Here is a 13,997-nt window from a genome sequence, read left to right as displayed (position 1 = left end):
AATTGTATCCCAGCCTTCTTCCTCCAGACAGCCTGGTAACCAAGTACACACATGCACAAACACAGAATAGTGATGATGACATTGACTCTGCACCATCAGAAAACAGAAACAGTAATAAACAGAATTATTCATATTTAAATTCCACAAACAGCTCTAACCCAAAGGAGGGCGTGCATATTGGGGGGCGGGTATAAATTTTCCTAACTGTAAAATTATGAATTTTACTGCTTGTTCTTAAGGCAATCATTTTTACATAGAGCAATTCTTTTTCTTTAGCTTTTTGCTTATGCTCTTTCCAAAACCACACACCCCAGTCACAGGGCATCCACACCGTACCATGCCCAAGAGAAAGCTACAGGATCTGCATATATTCTTTACATATCTGAAAGCTGACCACTAGAGGTGTTTGCAGGAGTGTGAAGGACAGTTTTCTAGCCAAAGGTCAATGGATACTGAGGTCACTTTTGAGGAGCTATATGATGGTATCAATACTCCAAAAAAAACAGCTAACCTACAGACTTCTAGAACTGTCTCTGTAGTGTGGTTTTGTCCTCTTGTTTGGTCTTGGATGTGTCTGAAGTAAAAGAAGTTAAAACTATTTTAAAAATAATAACAGTCCCAGAATGAAGCACACACCAAAGGATCTGGAAAGTATCCATCTCTGTCCCTCTGGGTTTGTGTTTCTCAGCCGAGGTTGGTCATTCCCAAGTCTCAGGTGCAGAGAAGGCTCCTGCTGCCACAGAGGCCCCCTGTGGCTGGCGGTCCCTGTTGCTGGCAGCCCCATCTACACTGGGCAGGCCTTTCTGGCAGGGCTCTCTCTCTCCCCAGCAGTACTGCTAGCAATTGGTCTGTACCTCCTTGGGCAATGGTAGACAAGTGCTTTGGTTTTAAAAGCAGACAACATCAACCTCCTTCCATTTAATCAACTCTGAAAAGGACTTCTGATTTTTTTCTCTGTTAAAGGAAGCAATCCCCACAAGAATGATGCTAGCTTGTGTTACAACAGTGTGTGGGACTCCCCAGTACTGCCACTCTGGGGGCCAGCTCCCCTAGCACCAACCCCTCCAACAACAGAGTTTGTGGAGAGGTCTTTTGGGACTCCATTCTCCTATTCAGGATAACTTGGGACTATCCTAGGACCACTTGACTCACGTATCTCAAAGGGGCGGTTCAATCCTCATAAACATGCAACAGCTGTGAAGAATTCACTTTTGCCTACACTGGGGCTCTCCTCTTTTGACACAGGCACAGCTACAGGCACCTCCCCAGCCCACACCTACAAGATAAACAGTCAGTCACTTCATCCCCAACACTCTAAACCCTGGTTTTTCTATGGCAACCACATGGCAGGCGAAGTTCAATGAACAGTCATGGTCATGGGCTTGGAGGTCTTTGGTACCAAACTCTAACCTCCTGAGTCAATCATTTAAAAAAAGTAAGTGAGGGAAACTTAACAGGTCCTGAACCCCAAACAGTGGCCTTTTTAGTGCCGCACTCCACTTAATACAAATGTAATCCAGGTTGCTGGATACCTGGCTAGGCAGGTAACAAGATAATGACACCACAGGTGGAGTGCAGGGATGTGGAAGTGGGGAGGTGGGATTTCTTATTGAGGGAGTTATGTTCCTGGAATTCTTGGTTAGAACAGAAAATTTTCTCAAAGAAAAAGTATTACAAATGAAATCACACATCATGGTTACAATTCTATTCTGTTTTAAATACTCTTTTGTAATTTAGCACAAATACTTTTTCCTAATAGGGAAAGTACATTTAAAGCTAAGACAAACTTAAACTTCAGAATACTGTATATTTGTTAGCTGAGAACTTGTTTTGCTAGACAGAGCTGACTTCATCAGTCTCTATGGTGATGAAATCAACTGAACTTTCACACATTTTAATGGAAAAGAATCAGTAAGTTAACCCTTAGCTGCCCCTACCCCCATCTCCCTGTTGAGCAATTGCCTTACGCAAAGTTTAAGCAACTGATGAACTAGTTATGCCTATGATCATCCTGTACTTTCCTTAGAATATCTATCATGACATATTAACTGTCACTATTTTATTGCCTGCCTCACTCTACCCCACTAGAATACAAACTTCACAAGAAAGGGACTTTGATTCGCCCACCATTGCGGCCCCTGCTAATCACACAGTAGGCACTAAAATAGCTGCTTAATGAATGAGTAAAATGGCTGACTGATAGTAAATTCTAATGAAAGGATTTGTGAAAAAAAATGTCTTTAAAAATATTGGGAGAGGCCCTGGCCGGTTGGCTCAGCGGTAGAGCATGGGCCTGGCGTGCGGGGGACCCGGGTTCGATTCCCAGCCAGGGCACATAGGAGAAGCGCCCATTTGCTTCTCCACGCCCGCCCCCCTTCCTCTCTGTCTCTCTCTTCCCCTCCCGCAGCCAAGGCTCCATTGGAGCAGAGATGGCCGGGGCGCTGGGGATGGCTCCTTGGCCTCTGCCCCAGGCACTAGAGTGGCTCTGGTCGCAGCAGAGGGACGCCCCGGAGGGGCAGAGCATCGCCCCCTGGTGGGCAGAGCTTCGCCCCTGGTGGGCGTGCCGGGTGGATCCTGGTCAGGCGCATGCGGGAGTCTATCTGTCTCTCCCAGTTTCCAGCTTCAGAAAAATACAAAAAAAAAAAAAAATATATATATATATATATATATATATATATATATATATATATATTGGGAGAAGTAACTGATGTGAAATGGACCCTTTAAGCTGGCAAAAGAGAAGTAACTCTTGCCTGGTGAGTGTATTTGCAGTGACCTTAAGCATAGGGAGTCCACATTCTTAAGCTGGTGTGTGCAAGAAGTCTGAAAATTCTGTACAATGAAGAAGTGATTCCATCTTATAACCACACACTATAAATAGCACTATTTGACTTATAGAAGTCTCAAAGGAAGCTGGCCTCCGGGCAGAATGACCCAGCAGAACTTAAACCAGAGGGAAATAAACTTGTGCATTGACATCCCCTGGGACAGGAAGCCCCCTAAAATCTTAAAGGTGGTACACAGATACCCAGAGCTGAAGGAGGTTGCTCCAGTTCGGACCTTTAGTCAGCCGGAGACCAGGGCTCTCTCGGAGTTCTTGATTCCAAGGTGACAGTGTCACAGGTTAGAGCAACAATTTGCTTTCATATTCACAGTGGATCACAGGTAACAACAGAATTTTGCATCACTTATTAACCCGCTGGTCAGCTGAAGTACAACACACACACACACACACACACACCTTCCACAAAGGCACACTCATTCCCCCACTCGAGGTTGGGGGGTGGGGGCTGGCGGAACCGCCGAAGGGGTAGGGTCTGAGGCTGGCAGGTAGTCCAGCAACCCCGGCGTTCCGGGACCCGGCCCAGCCCTCATGCGGGGTTCGGCGGGGAGGCTCCCCACACCTCGGGTGTTTGCAGAGCCCCGGCCGAACTCCCGGAGCAGGGGACGAGAAGCGCTGTCAGGGCGGCGGGGACTCACCTGCAGCAGCACGGCCAGCAGGAAGCACAAGTACATCTGGTAGATGCCCATCTCCCCCACCGCCCGGAACGCCTCCTCCACCTCCATGGCGGGCTGAGCTCCCGCCCGGTCCGCGCCCCCGGCTTCGACCCCCTTTCCGGCACTGGCTCCGGATCGGACCCGCGGGCGCCGCGTGGGAGCGCGCGGGGCGGCGCGCGGCCGTGCGCCAGATGCCGGTCTCCTGGCCTCGGTGCTTCCTGTTCCCGAGCTTTTCGGAGACGGATTGGTGCCTGCACCGCTGGACCCGAGAGGAAGAGGAAGTGGCTCGGAGAGAGGCATCCTTTCCTGTGAAGGAACGGGGAGCCGCCGCCGCGTCCCACGCAGGCCCCTGCCTCGGGGCGCAGGGGCGCGAGAACCGTTGGGGAACCTGGTGGCAGCTCAGCATTATTTGCCCCTTTGTATAAATCAGTTTAATAGGAGAGGTGGGAGGGGGCATTCTAGATCCTTCGGAGAACAGTGCTGTTCAACATTCCCCTCCAATCCTACAAGCCTTGCACATCTGTGAGATGGACTTGCTTGTGGCAATATGCACGAGGTGCAGAGGTAACACAAAAGAGGAAAGATTAGTCCGCGGGGCGGGGGCGAAGGCGAGGGCTGCCGAGGTGTTGGAGAGGAATCCGCAGTTCGTGGGCTGGAAAGATGGAAGATGTGGCAGAGCCTAGGGTCGCTGGTCCCCTACTTTAGTCCCCTCCTTCCTCCACCACCTAAGGCTGGTTTCACAGCTGCATGGTATTCGGTTGTACAGGCCGTGACCCCCAATACCATATTGGGCGGAAGAAGCAACCAGCTAACGTTTTATAGACGATTTTACATCTAAGAGATTAAGATAGGCCGGTAGTTTTCTTCCTGATCTTGTCAGGATTTGGCCGCGGGATTATAGTGGTTCAGTAAAATGAGTGGGAAGTGTTGGGTAAAACTCTCCTTGAAACCATCTGGACGGGGCCTGTTTTTCAGAGAAAGCCTCTTTAGTACAGAGGTGGGTGGGAAGGTAGATACCACATATCTTTATGACTTTGTATTCTTGAACTCCTTTTGTGTTTGTTTTTTTTTTTCTAGAAACATTTCTACTTCAGCTAATTTTTCTTAATGTTTGGGGGATAAATTTGTTCATCTTGTTCTCAGGGTTTTTAAAAATCATTCTCTAGCTAATATATTTATGCCCCACTTTTTAGTCTTAATATTGTTCATTTTTATTCCATTCTTATCAGTCTTGCCAGAGGTGTATTTGATTTACGATTATTTTTTTTAAAGTTTTTAATTTTGTGATTTTTCTAGCTATAGTGTTTGTTTTCAGTTTTATGGATTCTATCAATTCTTTTCTTTCTTTACTTCTGTTACTCTGTAATTCTCTTACTAGCCACATGACTGGAAAGTTTAGGCCAGGGGTCCCCAAACTACGGCCCACGGGCCACATGCGGCCCCCTGAGGCCATTTATCTGGCCTCCACCGCACTTCTGGAAGGGGCACCTGTTTCATTGGTGGTCAGTGAGAGGAGCATAGTTCCCATTGAAATACTGGTCAGTTTGTTGATTTAAATTTACTTGTTCTTTATTTTAAATATTGTATTTGTTCCCATTTTGTTTTTTTACTTAAAAATAAGATATGTGCAGTGTGCATAGGGATTTGTTCATAGTTTTTTTTATACTCCGGCCCTCCAACGGTTTGAGGGACAGAACTGGCCCCCTATGTAAAAAGTTTGGGGACCCCTGGTTTAGGCCCTCGCCTGGTGGCTCAGTGGATAAAGCTTCAGAGAGCCTGTGGATGTCCTGAGTTGGTCAGCTTGCTTTAGCCTCAGGCCCTAAAAAATAGCTTGATTCCAGCACTGGCCCCAGACCCGGTTGCCAGTGGATCCCAGTCAGGCCCCATGTGGGAGTCTGTCTCACTATCTCCCTTCCTCTCACCTAAAAAAAGAAAGAAAAAAAAAAGGGAGAGGATGTTTAGCTTACTTGCTTTCAATTTTCTTTATTTAAGACTAATTATACTTAAGGCTATGCATTTCACCCTCCTTACTACTTTGCTGTGTCCAACAGGTTTTGTCATGTGGTATTTTGTCTTTAGTTTTAACTGTTCCATGATATTATGACATCCTTTTTAATGAGCTAATTATCAGTGTACTTTTATTAGTTCCAATTAAAGTTTCTTGTTACTTTTTAACAATCTTTTTATTGTTAATTACTAATGTAAATGCTTTGTGAACAAAGATGATGCTGAATCTTGGAAATTGCATTTTCTTGTAACCTAGTATTTGGTACATTTTATGAAAATATTAGTTATATCCATTTTAGATAAATGTATCAGTTTTTTCTGTTAGTTATATCCATTTTAGGTAAATGTATCAGTTTCTATACCATATATATTTTAATAAGTGATTATCATTTTTTAGTTTTTATCAAGTTCTTTTTATTTCTGTAGGTACATAAAAGTACCAATTAAACAATTGAATTATTCCTTTTATCATAATAAATTAGCTCTTTTGTGTCTTAATTTTGTCTAATGTTAATATTGCTGCATCAAGTGTTTTTGTTACTTTCTTTATAATCTTTATTTTCATCCTTTTGATTTCATTATGTTCTAGGCCTGTTTCTGGAAAGGATTTTTGTTTTTTGTTTTTGTCCATTCAATTTGATAGTCTCTGTCTTTTAATAGATGAGTTAAATCCATTTATATTTGTTGTGGGTGATATATTTGGAATGATTTCTAACATTTCATTTTTTTGTTTACCATCTTCTTTCTTTTTCCTTCCTGGCCATCTATTGGAGTCTTAAAGCCATTTATATACTGCCCTCTCCTTTTTGCTACTTTAGGGAGCTACAGATTGTATTATTATCATGTTGGTAGTTACTCCTGCATTTTTAACATCCACACAACTCTACACTGTCTCACAATGTTTAGTTATGTAATATATCCATTTTCTTTTCAAACTTATAAGTACCTACACAAGATTCCAAAAGTGCTTTATCTGAGAAAACTTAAGTGAACATAAAAATGTTATGTTCAGGAAAACTTTGTCAGATGACCCATGAAGTGATTATTGTAGTGCCAAAACACTGATGGAAGAGATTTGTGTGAAGTGTTTTAGAAAAGCACATCGATTGTTAAAAATTATCCTGCACTTAGAAATAATAAGAAAGCAGGACAAGGATGGAAGTGTATATTCCAATGCATTAGTGAAGCATTTAATTCTGTAGGAGAATTTACCTGTGTTTGACTTTGCTGTTTACTATAAATTAGAGTCCCAGGTATGTGCAGTTAGTGTAAATTTGTAGAATTTTGTTTGGCAGAGATAAATGATTATGTTCAGTAGGAAAAAATATTATTTCATCGCCCTATAAAACATTAACACATTTTTTATCTAATCTAGTGTACGGCCAGTAGTTGCAGCCGTCGTGACCATTCACATGCAGGTACTCATTGGATTTGGGCAGATGGTAAAGAAACAGTGGAGGCAAAGAATGGTGGGTCATTCCTTTATTAAAGTCTTGCGCTGGCTGACGAGCAAACACTCAGGACTCCAAAGCCCTGACACATTCACTGGTTCCACAACCAGGAGAATCTTCTCCAGTTTCTCCTAGAATCAAAGGCCCCACCAGTCTCAGCAGAGCTCACAAAAGCCCCTCATCTCTGGTTTCCAATACACACCTCTCTCTCTGTACAAACTGGCTTCTTCCTCAGCAAGCTGCATTCTCTCTGCTGTCTTGCTCTGCAAACATGGATTGTCTGTCTTCCTCCTTTTTTTCTTTTTCAAAACTTTCTGGTGTGAAGAACTCTCCTCCAGCAAACATTAGCAAGACAATGGCCCTTCCCAAGCAGGAAAGTAATCTGCAATTTCACAGACCACATATACGTGGTGCTGCCCAGCGCCATTTTCTAAAATAAAAGTGAGCAGACCCAAAAAATACAAATTTTACAAATTCATTTGCCCAACATCCAGCAATCTTATTTTAACATTCTGGGGTTTTTTTCCCCTTAGAAATAACCAGTTCCTCAAATGTTCTTAGAATCAGCTTTCCTATTCTACTAGTTCCCTCATTAATGAAAATAAAATCTTTGATGTGGGTTCATTCTATATTGGTAAAAGAGTCATATTTTTAACTTTTGAAAAAAAAAATTTGACATCATGATGTGCAGGAGTGAAAAAATATATAAATTAATATTTTATATGATATATAGCTAAGTTAATAAATTGTTAGTTAGAAATTGGATTATTTCATCTTACTCCCTAAAAGTTCATGTATTTTAAATGGGCCCAAAACTCTTCCTTTTGGCATATATGTCCCAATATAAAGGAGTTGGTATTGGGAGAACAGAAAGTACTACCCAGAGACTGTCAAAAATGAGATGTGAGGGGTGGACAGAGACCAGGTCTGCGGTGCTCATGAGTTTGAACTTTTTCCTACAGGTGATAGGTAACCACTGAAGTGTTTTGGGCTGGAGGAGTGAGACACTGCTGTAATGGTCCAGGCAGGCCTTGGACTCGGTGAGGGCACGAGGTCTTAACCAGGAAGTGAAACGGGGATGGAGAAATGAAGTAAAATTTAAGGTAAAAATCTACAAAAATTGTTAGTGATTGCATTTTTCAGAGGCAAAAGAGAAATCAAGAATGCTGGGAAAATGGAGGTACTATTGACTGAGATAGGGATCATAGAAGGTGTAGTAGGTTGGTGATGGTAAGTTGAAGGGCCTAGATAGACTAGTGGAGCTGAGAAGCATTGCTTATTTAAATGGTCGCTACCTCTTTAATATCCTGCCCTTCCCCCTAAACCCACCCAAGCCCAGATGGATTTCCTTGCCCTAATTTATAGTCATTGCCAGAGCTTCTGAGCATGCGCTGAAGGAAAAGCTGGGCTAATTAAAGCTCTCCTGAGAATGAGGTATTGCATCTGTGGCTCTTAGCAGAGTTCCATTCTGAGAACATATTTTCCTCATCTCACCTTTCTTTTCTCATCTTTTTTTTCTTAAGTCCTTTTTTACCATAATTTCATAGTGCTTGTATCTTTCTTTTATAACTCTGGAGTGATGAACATCTGGAGTTTTTTAAATAATAAAAAAATTAATGTTTAGAATAGGATATCTATCCAATACACACTTTTTGAGCTATGAGAAGAAAAATGGTTAACTTTACCTAGTGAATTACACAAAGCTTTGAAGCAAATAAACTCAATCATGATCATTTTATCATAAAACCTGCTCACCTAACCACTGTGTCATGTCTTGCTTCTTCAGTAAGTTAGTGTCCCAGAAGTCTACTGAAATTTGTTGTGCAAGATTATAGACTTTGTATATGTTAAGTGTGATATCAAATCCTTGGAAATCAGTGTTGTAGACCATCCTAAATGCACCCACACTTACTGTTCATTTTAAAAATATGAAGAATATTTTTCTTCTGCATAAACTTCCATGCTGAGATAACCCTTGATTTTTAGAATGTCACAGCAATGTGACTTCATAAAGAGAGCCAAAGTCCAGACACCTTTGTCAACCTTAAGTTGATAAGCACAGCAAATATGAAGGAAATAACCAGATCACAAGGAAGCCAAATTTGGGGGTTGATGTCTAGAAGGCAGGAGCGAGAAGACAAAGGGAAGAGAAGCAAAAAGGAAATGGAATTAGCAGTGAGGTGGACATGTGTCTGTCATCTGGCCACGCAAACCAGCAACCAGCATTCAAAAACCATCTTTATGTGGGTGAAAAACATGTCCTAAAATAGGTCTAAATTTGTGGAGAAATAGGCCATTTCTATGTCTCAAATCTTAAGAGTACGAATAGAGGTAGGTCTAAAAATCGAGAGCCACAGTAGAGGGATAGAAAATATGAGGGAAATTAGCCATTAATTATGTTGAATTTAGATTGTAGAGTGTTCTGCTTGGTAAGAGTCCAATTTCACATGTTGTCCCAAGAGGCACTGAGCTTAGATAATAGGACATTCATTTAATTCAACAGATTCATTCTTGAGTGCCCAACTTTAATAAAAACATCAGTGGTATTTTTGTTGCTGTTACTGATGCTGTTGCTTACATGGGACAGTTATACAACTACAGAATACAGGCTGAAATGGTGAATTTGCTGTACTCATGGGGTCAATAAATTGGCTGTGGTTCAATAGGGTGGTTGAAAATGTGCTCTACAGAAAGACAAATGCCTCAAAGTTCCCCAGGAATAAAATCTGGATGCTACAGGGACTGCCTGAACCCTTCAGTTAGTTGAGGATTGCACAAAGATAATAATAACCTGCATATCAAGATCTTAGCCCCAACTAGGTTTTAATTAAAACCAGCCATTTACATTGCTTTCAAGAAATAGGAAGCCAAAGTAGATGTCAGAGAATCAAGCTTGATACACTTACCCTACTCAGTATCAGAAGTAGGGGTCACCACTCCTAAACCATACTGAAATTCCTAAGTATTAAAATCCATTCAACAAATGTTTGCTGAATGGATTTACTAGCTATACTGGTGTTATTCTAGGCTAGAGGAACACAGCATTGAACTAGTGAAGCCTCTCCCTCTCCCTAGTGGTACCTGCATTCCGGAGAACTTCCTGCTTGGCTACAGTACTGGATGGGACCTGCAGGGAGAGAGGCAGGTGAAGTAGGAGGAGTTGTTGACTCTGAAAATTACACACTTGCTGCTCTGATATCTGATCATGAATTCAAACCCAAATCAAAAGATAACACCATGAAACAAGTAGATTAGATTATAAAGGAGTCTTTATAATTTGTTAAGTCTTCTTCAGTCTAAGGGCCCTGGTCCCTGTGTTTATCCTATAAGAAGAATGTAGGCAAATTTTACCTCTTTTCAGTGAAAGTCACTTAGTAGAAAGTTACATTAATTCACATATTCACAAAGAGAATTTGCATGATTTTCAGAACCAAATCAATCCCGAATTTACTGGCACACAACTATTTGAGCCAAAAAATCAAATTGCATTTTAAACAGTATAAACTCATCTTCTTCATCAGTCTTCATTTGCATGAGAAAAGTATATTATTCTCAGCCAAACAGCAAATCAAAGCCTCCTGTCAATTTTGTTTTAGCACAAGACTGTGAATATACCCTTTCATTTTCCTCTCCTGCCTGGGCTGAGATTCTTCCTTCAACCTTTTTTGAGTCACAGGACCTTTTGCAAATCTAATGAAAGTTAATGGTTTATCTCAGGAAAATGAGGGAACTGAAGAAGATGCACTCACACCCACACACATTATGAAGAGCATTTTAAAAAAATTGTTGAGTCCAACCCCCACATTATAAAAATGAAAGATTAACGCTACAGGAGGTTAGATAATAAATTTACTGAAAGTCACACAGTTGACAGAGTAGTACATAAAACTGAGTTCTCAAAAATTTGTGAGTTATTTTGTTTGTTCGATTGGTTGGTTGCTTTTACTATCTGAGATGACTCTCAGGCACAGGCCCTGTCTCCAAACCATATTTTCTTACCTGGAAATACTAATATAAAACAACATTATCTTTGTAACACATTTGCACTCTGCTACCTTTGTAAACAATAAGTAGGTCCCCAGATCTACAATTTTAAGGTTGGGGCTTTAGCTGAATAGGGCCCTCCCCTCCCTGTCTTCCAAGCCAGGAATTCTAGCTGGAATGTATAACTCAGCCACGTGGCTACAATCACAGACACATGAAGAAAGTGTTCTCATCATTGTGTTTGGAGCCGAAGAAGGAATTGTGTTGCTTTCCTTTGTAGGTTATTCCTTACTCTACAGGCATTCTGCCTTTACCTGACACCATTAGGCGTATTTCTTGTTGAGCTGTGAAAGTGTAACATGGCTAATTACAATCTACACCTTCTTAAGTGCTATAAATATCTACTAAAGGCTATTTTGTCTCTTTGGTTTACTGTTCTAGCACTTTTTGCAGACAAAGCAGTAAACGGTTTTTTGGAAGTAAGGGACCTTTTGATTTCAAACAATGATGGGAGAAGGTGCTCTTCTGTCTGGGTTAATGTATTCTCAGCCTGGTCTATTAAATGACTGTCATTGCCATTACAGTGTCCCCGGGACCAGCTTTTCTTTTCTTCCATCTGTCTCCCATGTGGAGACATGTTTATGGAGAGGATAAAATGAAGAACTAAGGTAAATGAAAGAAAATGAGATTTTAGGAGCAAAATGTCTATAGCCTAAAATACATTCAAATGAGAATAAAGATATTTGAGTTGTTCTGTGTTTGTTTTTATTTTTACCACTGCCCTGTTCGGCTGTGTGTGGTTCCATGAGCTAAAAACATGCTCTTTTACAAGGAGATGGGTGTCTCTTGAAACAACATATAATGGAAAGATATTTCTTTAAAATTAATTTAGTTCTTAATTTGTTGAATGTTAAATACAGCTGATAACCAGACATCGCTTAAGCAGAGAAGTTCTCTCTCTAGTGAAATGGCTTGCACAGGGAGTCGATGTTCTGGCTGAGATGTTCTGTTCGAAGCTGGCTAGGACTCTCTTCTGTCCCTGCCACCAGGTGACCCACTGGCACCCAGTGCAAGTACAACAGCCTGGTGCACTCACCTGAGACTCACGTTTCTATTTTCCTTCATCCGGGGAACAGCTTAAAACACAGTCTCTAATTCCCTCACTGGCACGGGGCAGTGCAGATATAAATGAGTTTTCAGTTAACAGTTCTGAGTAAAAATACATGCAATCATTTAGAATTTTAACACTTTAAGCTTGGTAGTAGTGTTTTAGAAGTGAAAGTGATGGATGAACTAAAATAGTGTGAGCCCCATGACTTCTTCACCATAGGAACAAACTTTTTTTTTTTTAATAATTTTATTTTTTTAATGGGGCGACATCAATAAATCAGGATACATATATTCAAAGATAACAAGTCCAGGTTATCTTGTCTTTCAATTATGTTGCATACCCATCACCCAAAGTCAGATTGTCCTCTGTCATCTTCTATCTAGTTTTCTTTGTGCCCCTGCCCCCTCCCCCTTTCCCACTCCCCTTCCCCCCTTCCCCCGTAACCACCACACTCTTATCAATGTCTCTTAGTTTCACTTTTATGTCCCACCTATGTATGGAATAATGCAGTTCCTGTTTTTTTCTGATTTACTTATTTCACTTTGTATAATGTTATCAAGATCCCACCATTTTGTTGTAAATGATCCGATGTCATCATTTCTTATGGCTGAGTAGTATTCCATAGTGTATATGTGCCACATCTTCTTTATCCAGTCATCTATTGACGGGCTTTTTGGTTGTTTCCATGTCCTGGCCACTGTGAACAATACTGCAATAAACATGGGGCTGCATGTGTCTTTACGTATCAGTGTTTCTGAGCTATTGGGGTATATACCCAGTAGAGGGATTGCTGGGTCATAAGGTAGTTCTATTTTCAGTTTTTTGAGGAACCACCATACTTTCTTCCATAATGGTTGTACTACTTTACATTCCCACCAACAGTGTATGAGGGTTCCTTTTTCTCCACAGCCTCTCCAACATTTGCTATTACCTGTCTTGTTAATAATAGCTAATCTAACAGGTGTGAGGTGGTATCTCATTGCAGTTTTGATTTGCATTTCTCTAATAACTAAAGAAGATGAGCATCTTTTCATATATCTGTTGGCCATTTGTACTTCTTCCTGGGAGAAGTGTCTGTTCATGTCCTCTTCCCATTTTTTTATTGGATTGTTTGTTTGTTTGTTGTTGAGTTTTATGAGTTCTTTGTATATTTTGGATATTAGGCCCTTATCTGAGCTGTTGTTTGAAAATATCATTTCCCATTTAGTTGGCTTTCTGTTTATTTAGTTATCAGTTTCTCTTGCTGAGCAAAAACTTCTTAGTCTGATGTAGTCCCATTTATTAATTTTTGCCTTCACTTCTCTTGCCATTGGAGTCAAATTCATAAAATGCTCTTTAAAACCCAGGTCCATGAGTTTAGTACCTATGTCTTCTTCTATGTACTTTATTGTTTCAGGTCTTATGTTTAGATCTTTGATCCATTTTGAGTTAATTTTAGTACAGGGGGACAAACTGTAGTCCAGTTTCATTCTTTTGCATGTGGCTTTCCAGTTTTCCCAGCACCATTTATTGAAGAGGCTTTCTTTTCTCCATTGGGTGTTCTTGACCCCTTTATGAAAAATTATTTGACCATATATATGTGGTTTTATTTCTGGACTTTCTATTCTGATCCATTGGTCTGAGTGTCTATTTTTCTGCCAATACCATGCTGTTTTGATTGTTGTGGCCCTATAATATAGTTTGAAGTCAGGTATTGTAATGCCCCCAGCTTCATTCTTTTTCTATAGGATTGCTTTGGCTATTCGGGGATTTTTATAGTTCCATATAAATCTGATGATTTTTTGCTCTATTTCTTTAAAAAATGTCACTGGAATTTTGATGGGAATTGCATTAAATTTGTATATTGCTTTGGGTAATATAGCCATTTTGATTATATTTATTCTTCCTAACCAAGAACAAGGAATATTCTTCCATCTCATTATATCTTTTTCGATTTCTCTTAACAA

The 13,997-nt window shown here is 40.8% G+C and overlaps 1 protein-coding gene and 1 long non-coding RNA gene across 8 annotated transcripts in view; one reads left to right on the top strand and one right to left on the bottom strand.

Moving 5' to 3' along the window:
• SLC22A15 (solute carrier family 22 member 15) overlaps positions 1-3,934 on the bottom strand; it is an 85,504-nt gene extending 81,570 nt beyond the window's left edge. For all 7 annotated transcript variants that reach the window (XR_010750314.1, XR_010750315.1, XM_066377240.1 and 4 more), the window contains exon 1: positions 3,481-3,934. Coding sequence is in view for 5 of the 7 variants with exons in the window: in XM_066377240.1 (XP_066233337.1) it covers positions 3,481-3,798 (318 nt within the window). In the remaining 2 variants the exon portion in view is untranslated. The remainder of the gene's footprint in view (positions 1-3,480) is intronic.
• A 15-nt stretch (positions 3,935-3,949) lies between these two features.
• LOC136400479 (uncharacterized) lies at positions 3,950-11,608 on the top strand. Its single transcript, XR_010750316.1, has 3 exons — positions 3,950-4,062; positions 7,919-8,059; positions 11,525-11,608. It is a non-coding gene; the product is annotated as an uncharacterized lncRNA (long non-coding RNA).
• The last annotated feature ends 2,389 nt before the right edge of the window (positions 11,609-13,997 follow it).

This window comes from Saccopteryx leptura, chromosome 3 (assembly GCF_036850995.1).
Source record: "Saccopteryx leptura isolate mSacLep1 chromosome 3, mSacLep1_pri_phased_curated, whole genome shotgun sequence".
Lineage (NCBI taxonomy): Eukaryota > Metazoa > Chordata > Mammalia > Chiroptera > Emballonuridae > Saccopteryx > Saccopteryx leptura.
The sequence above is the reverse complement of the archived record's forward strand: the minus strand, read 5'-3'. Positions and strand labels throughout refer to the sequence as shown.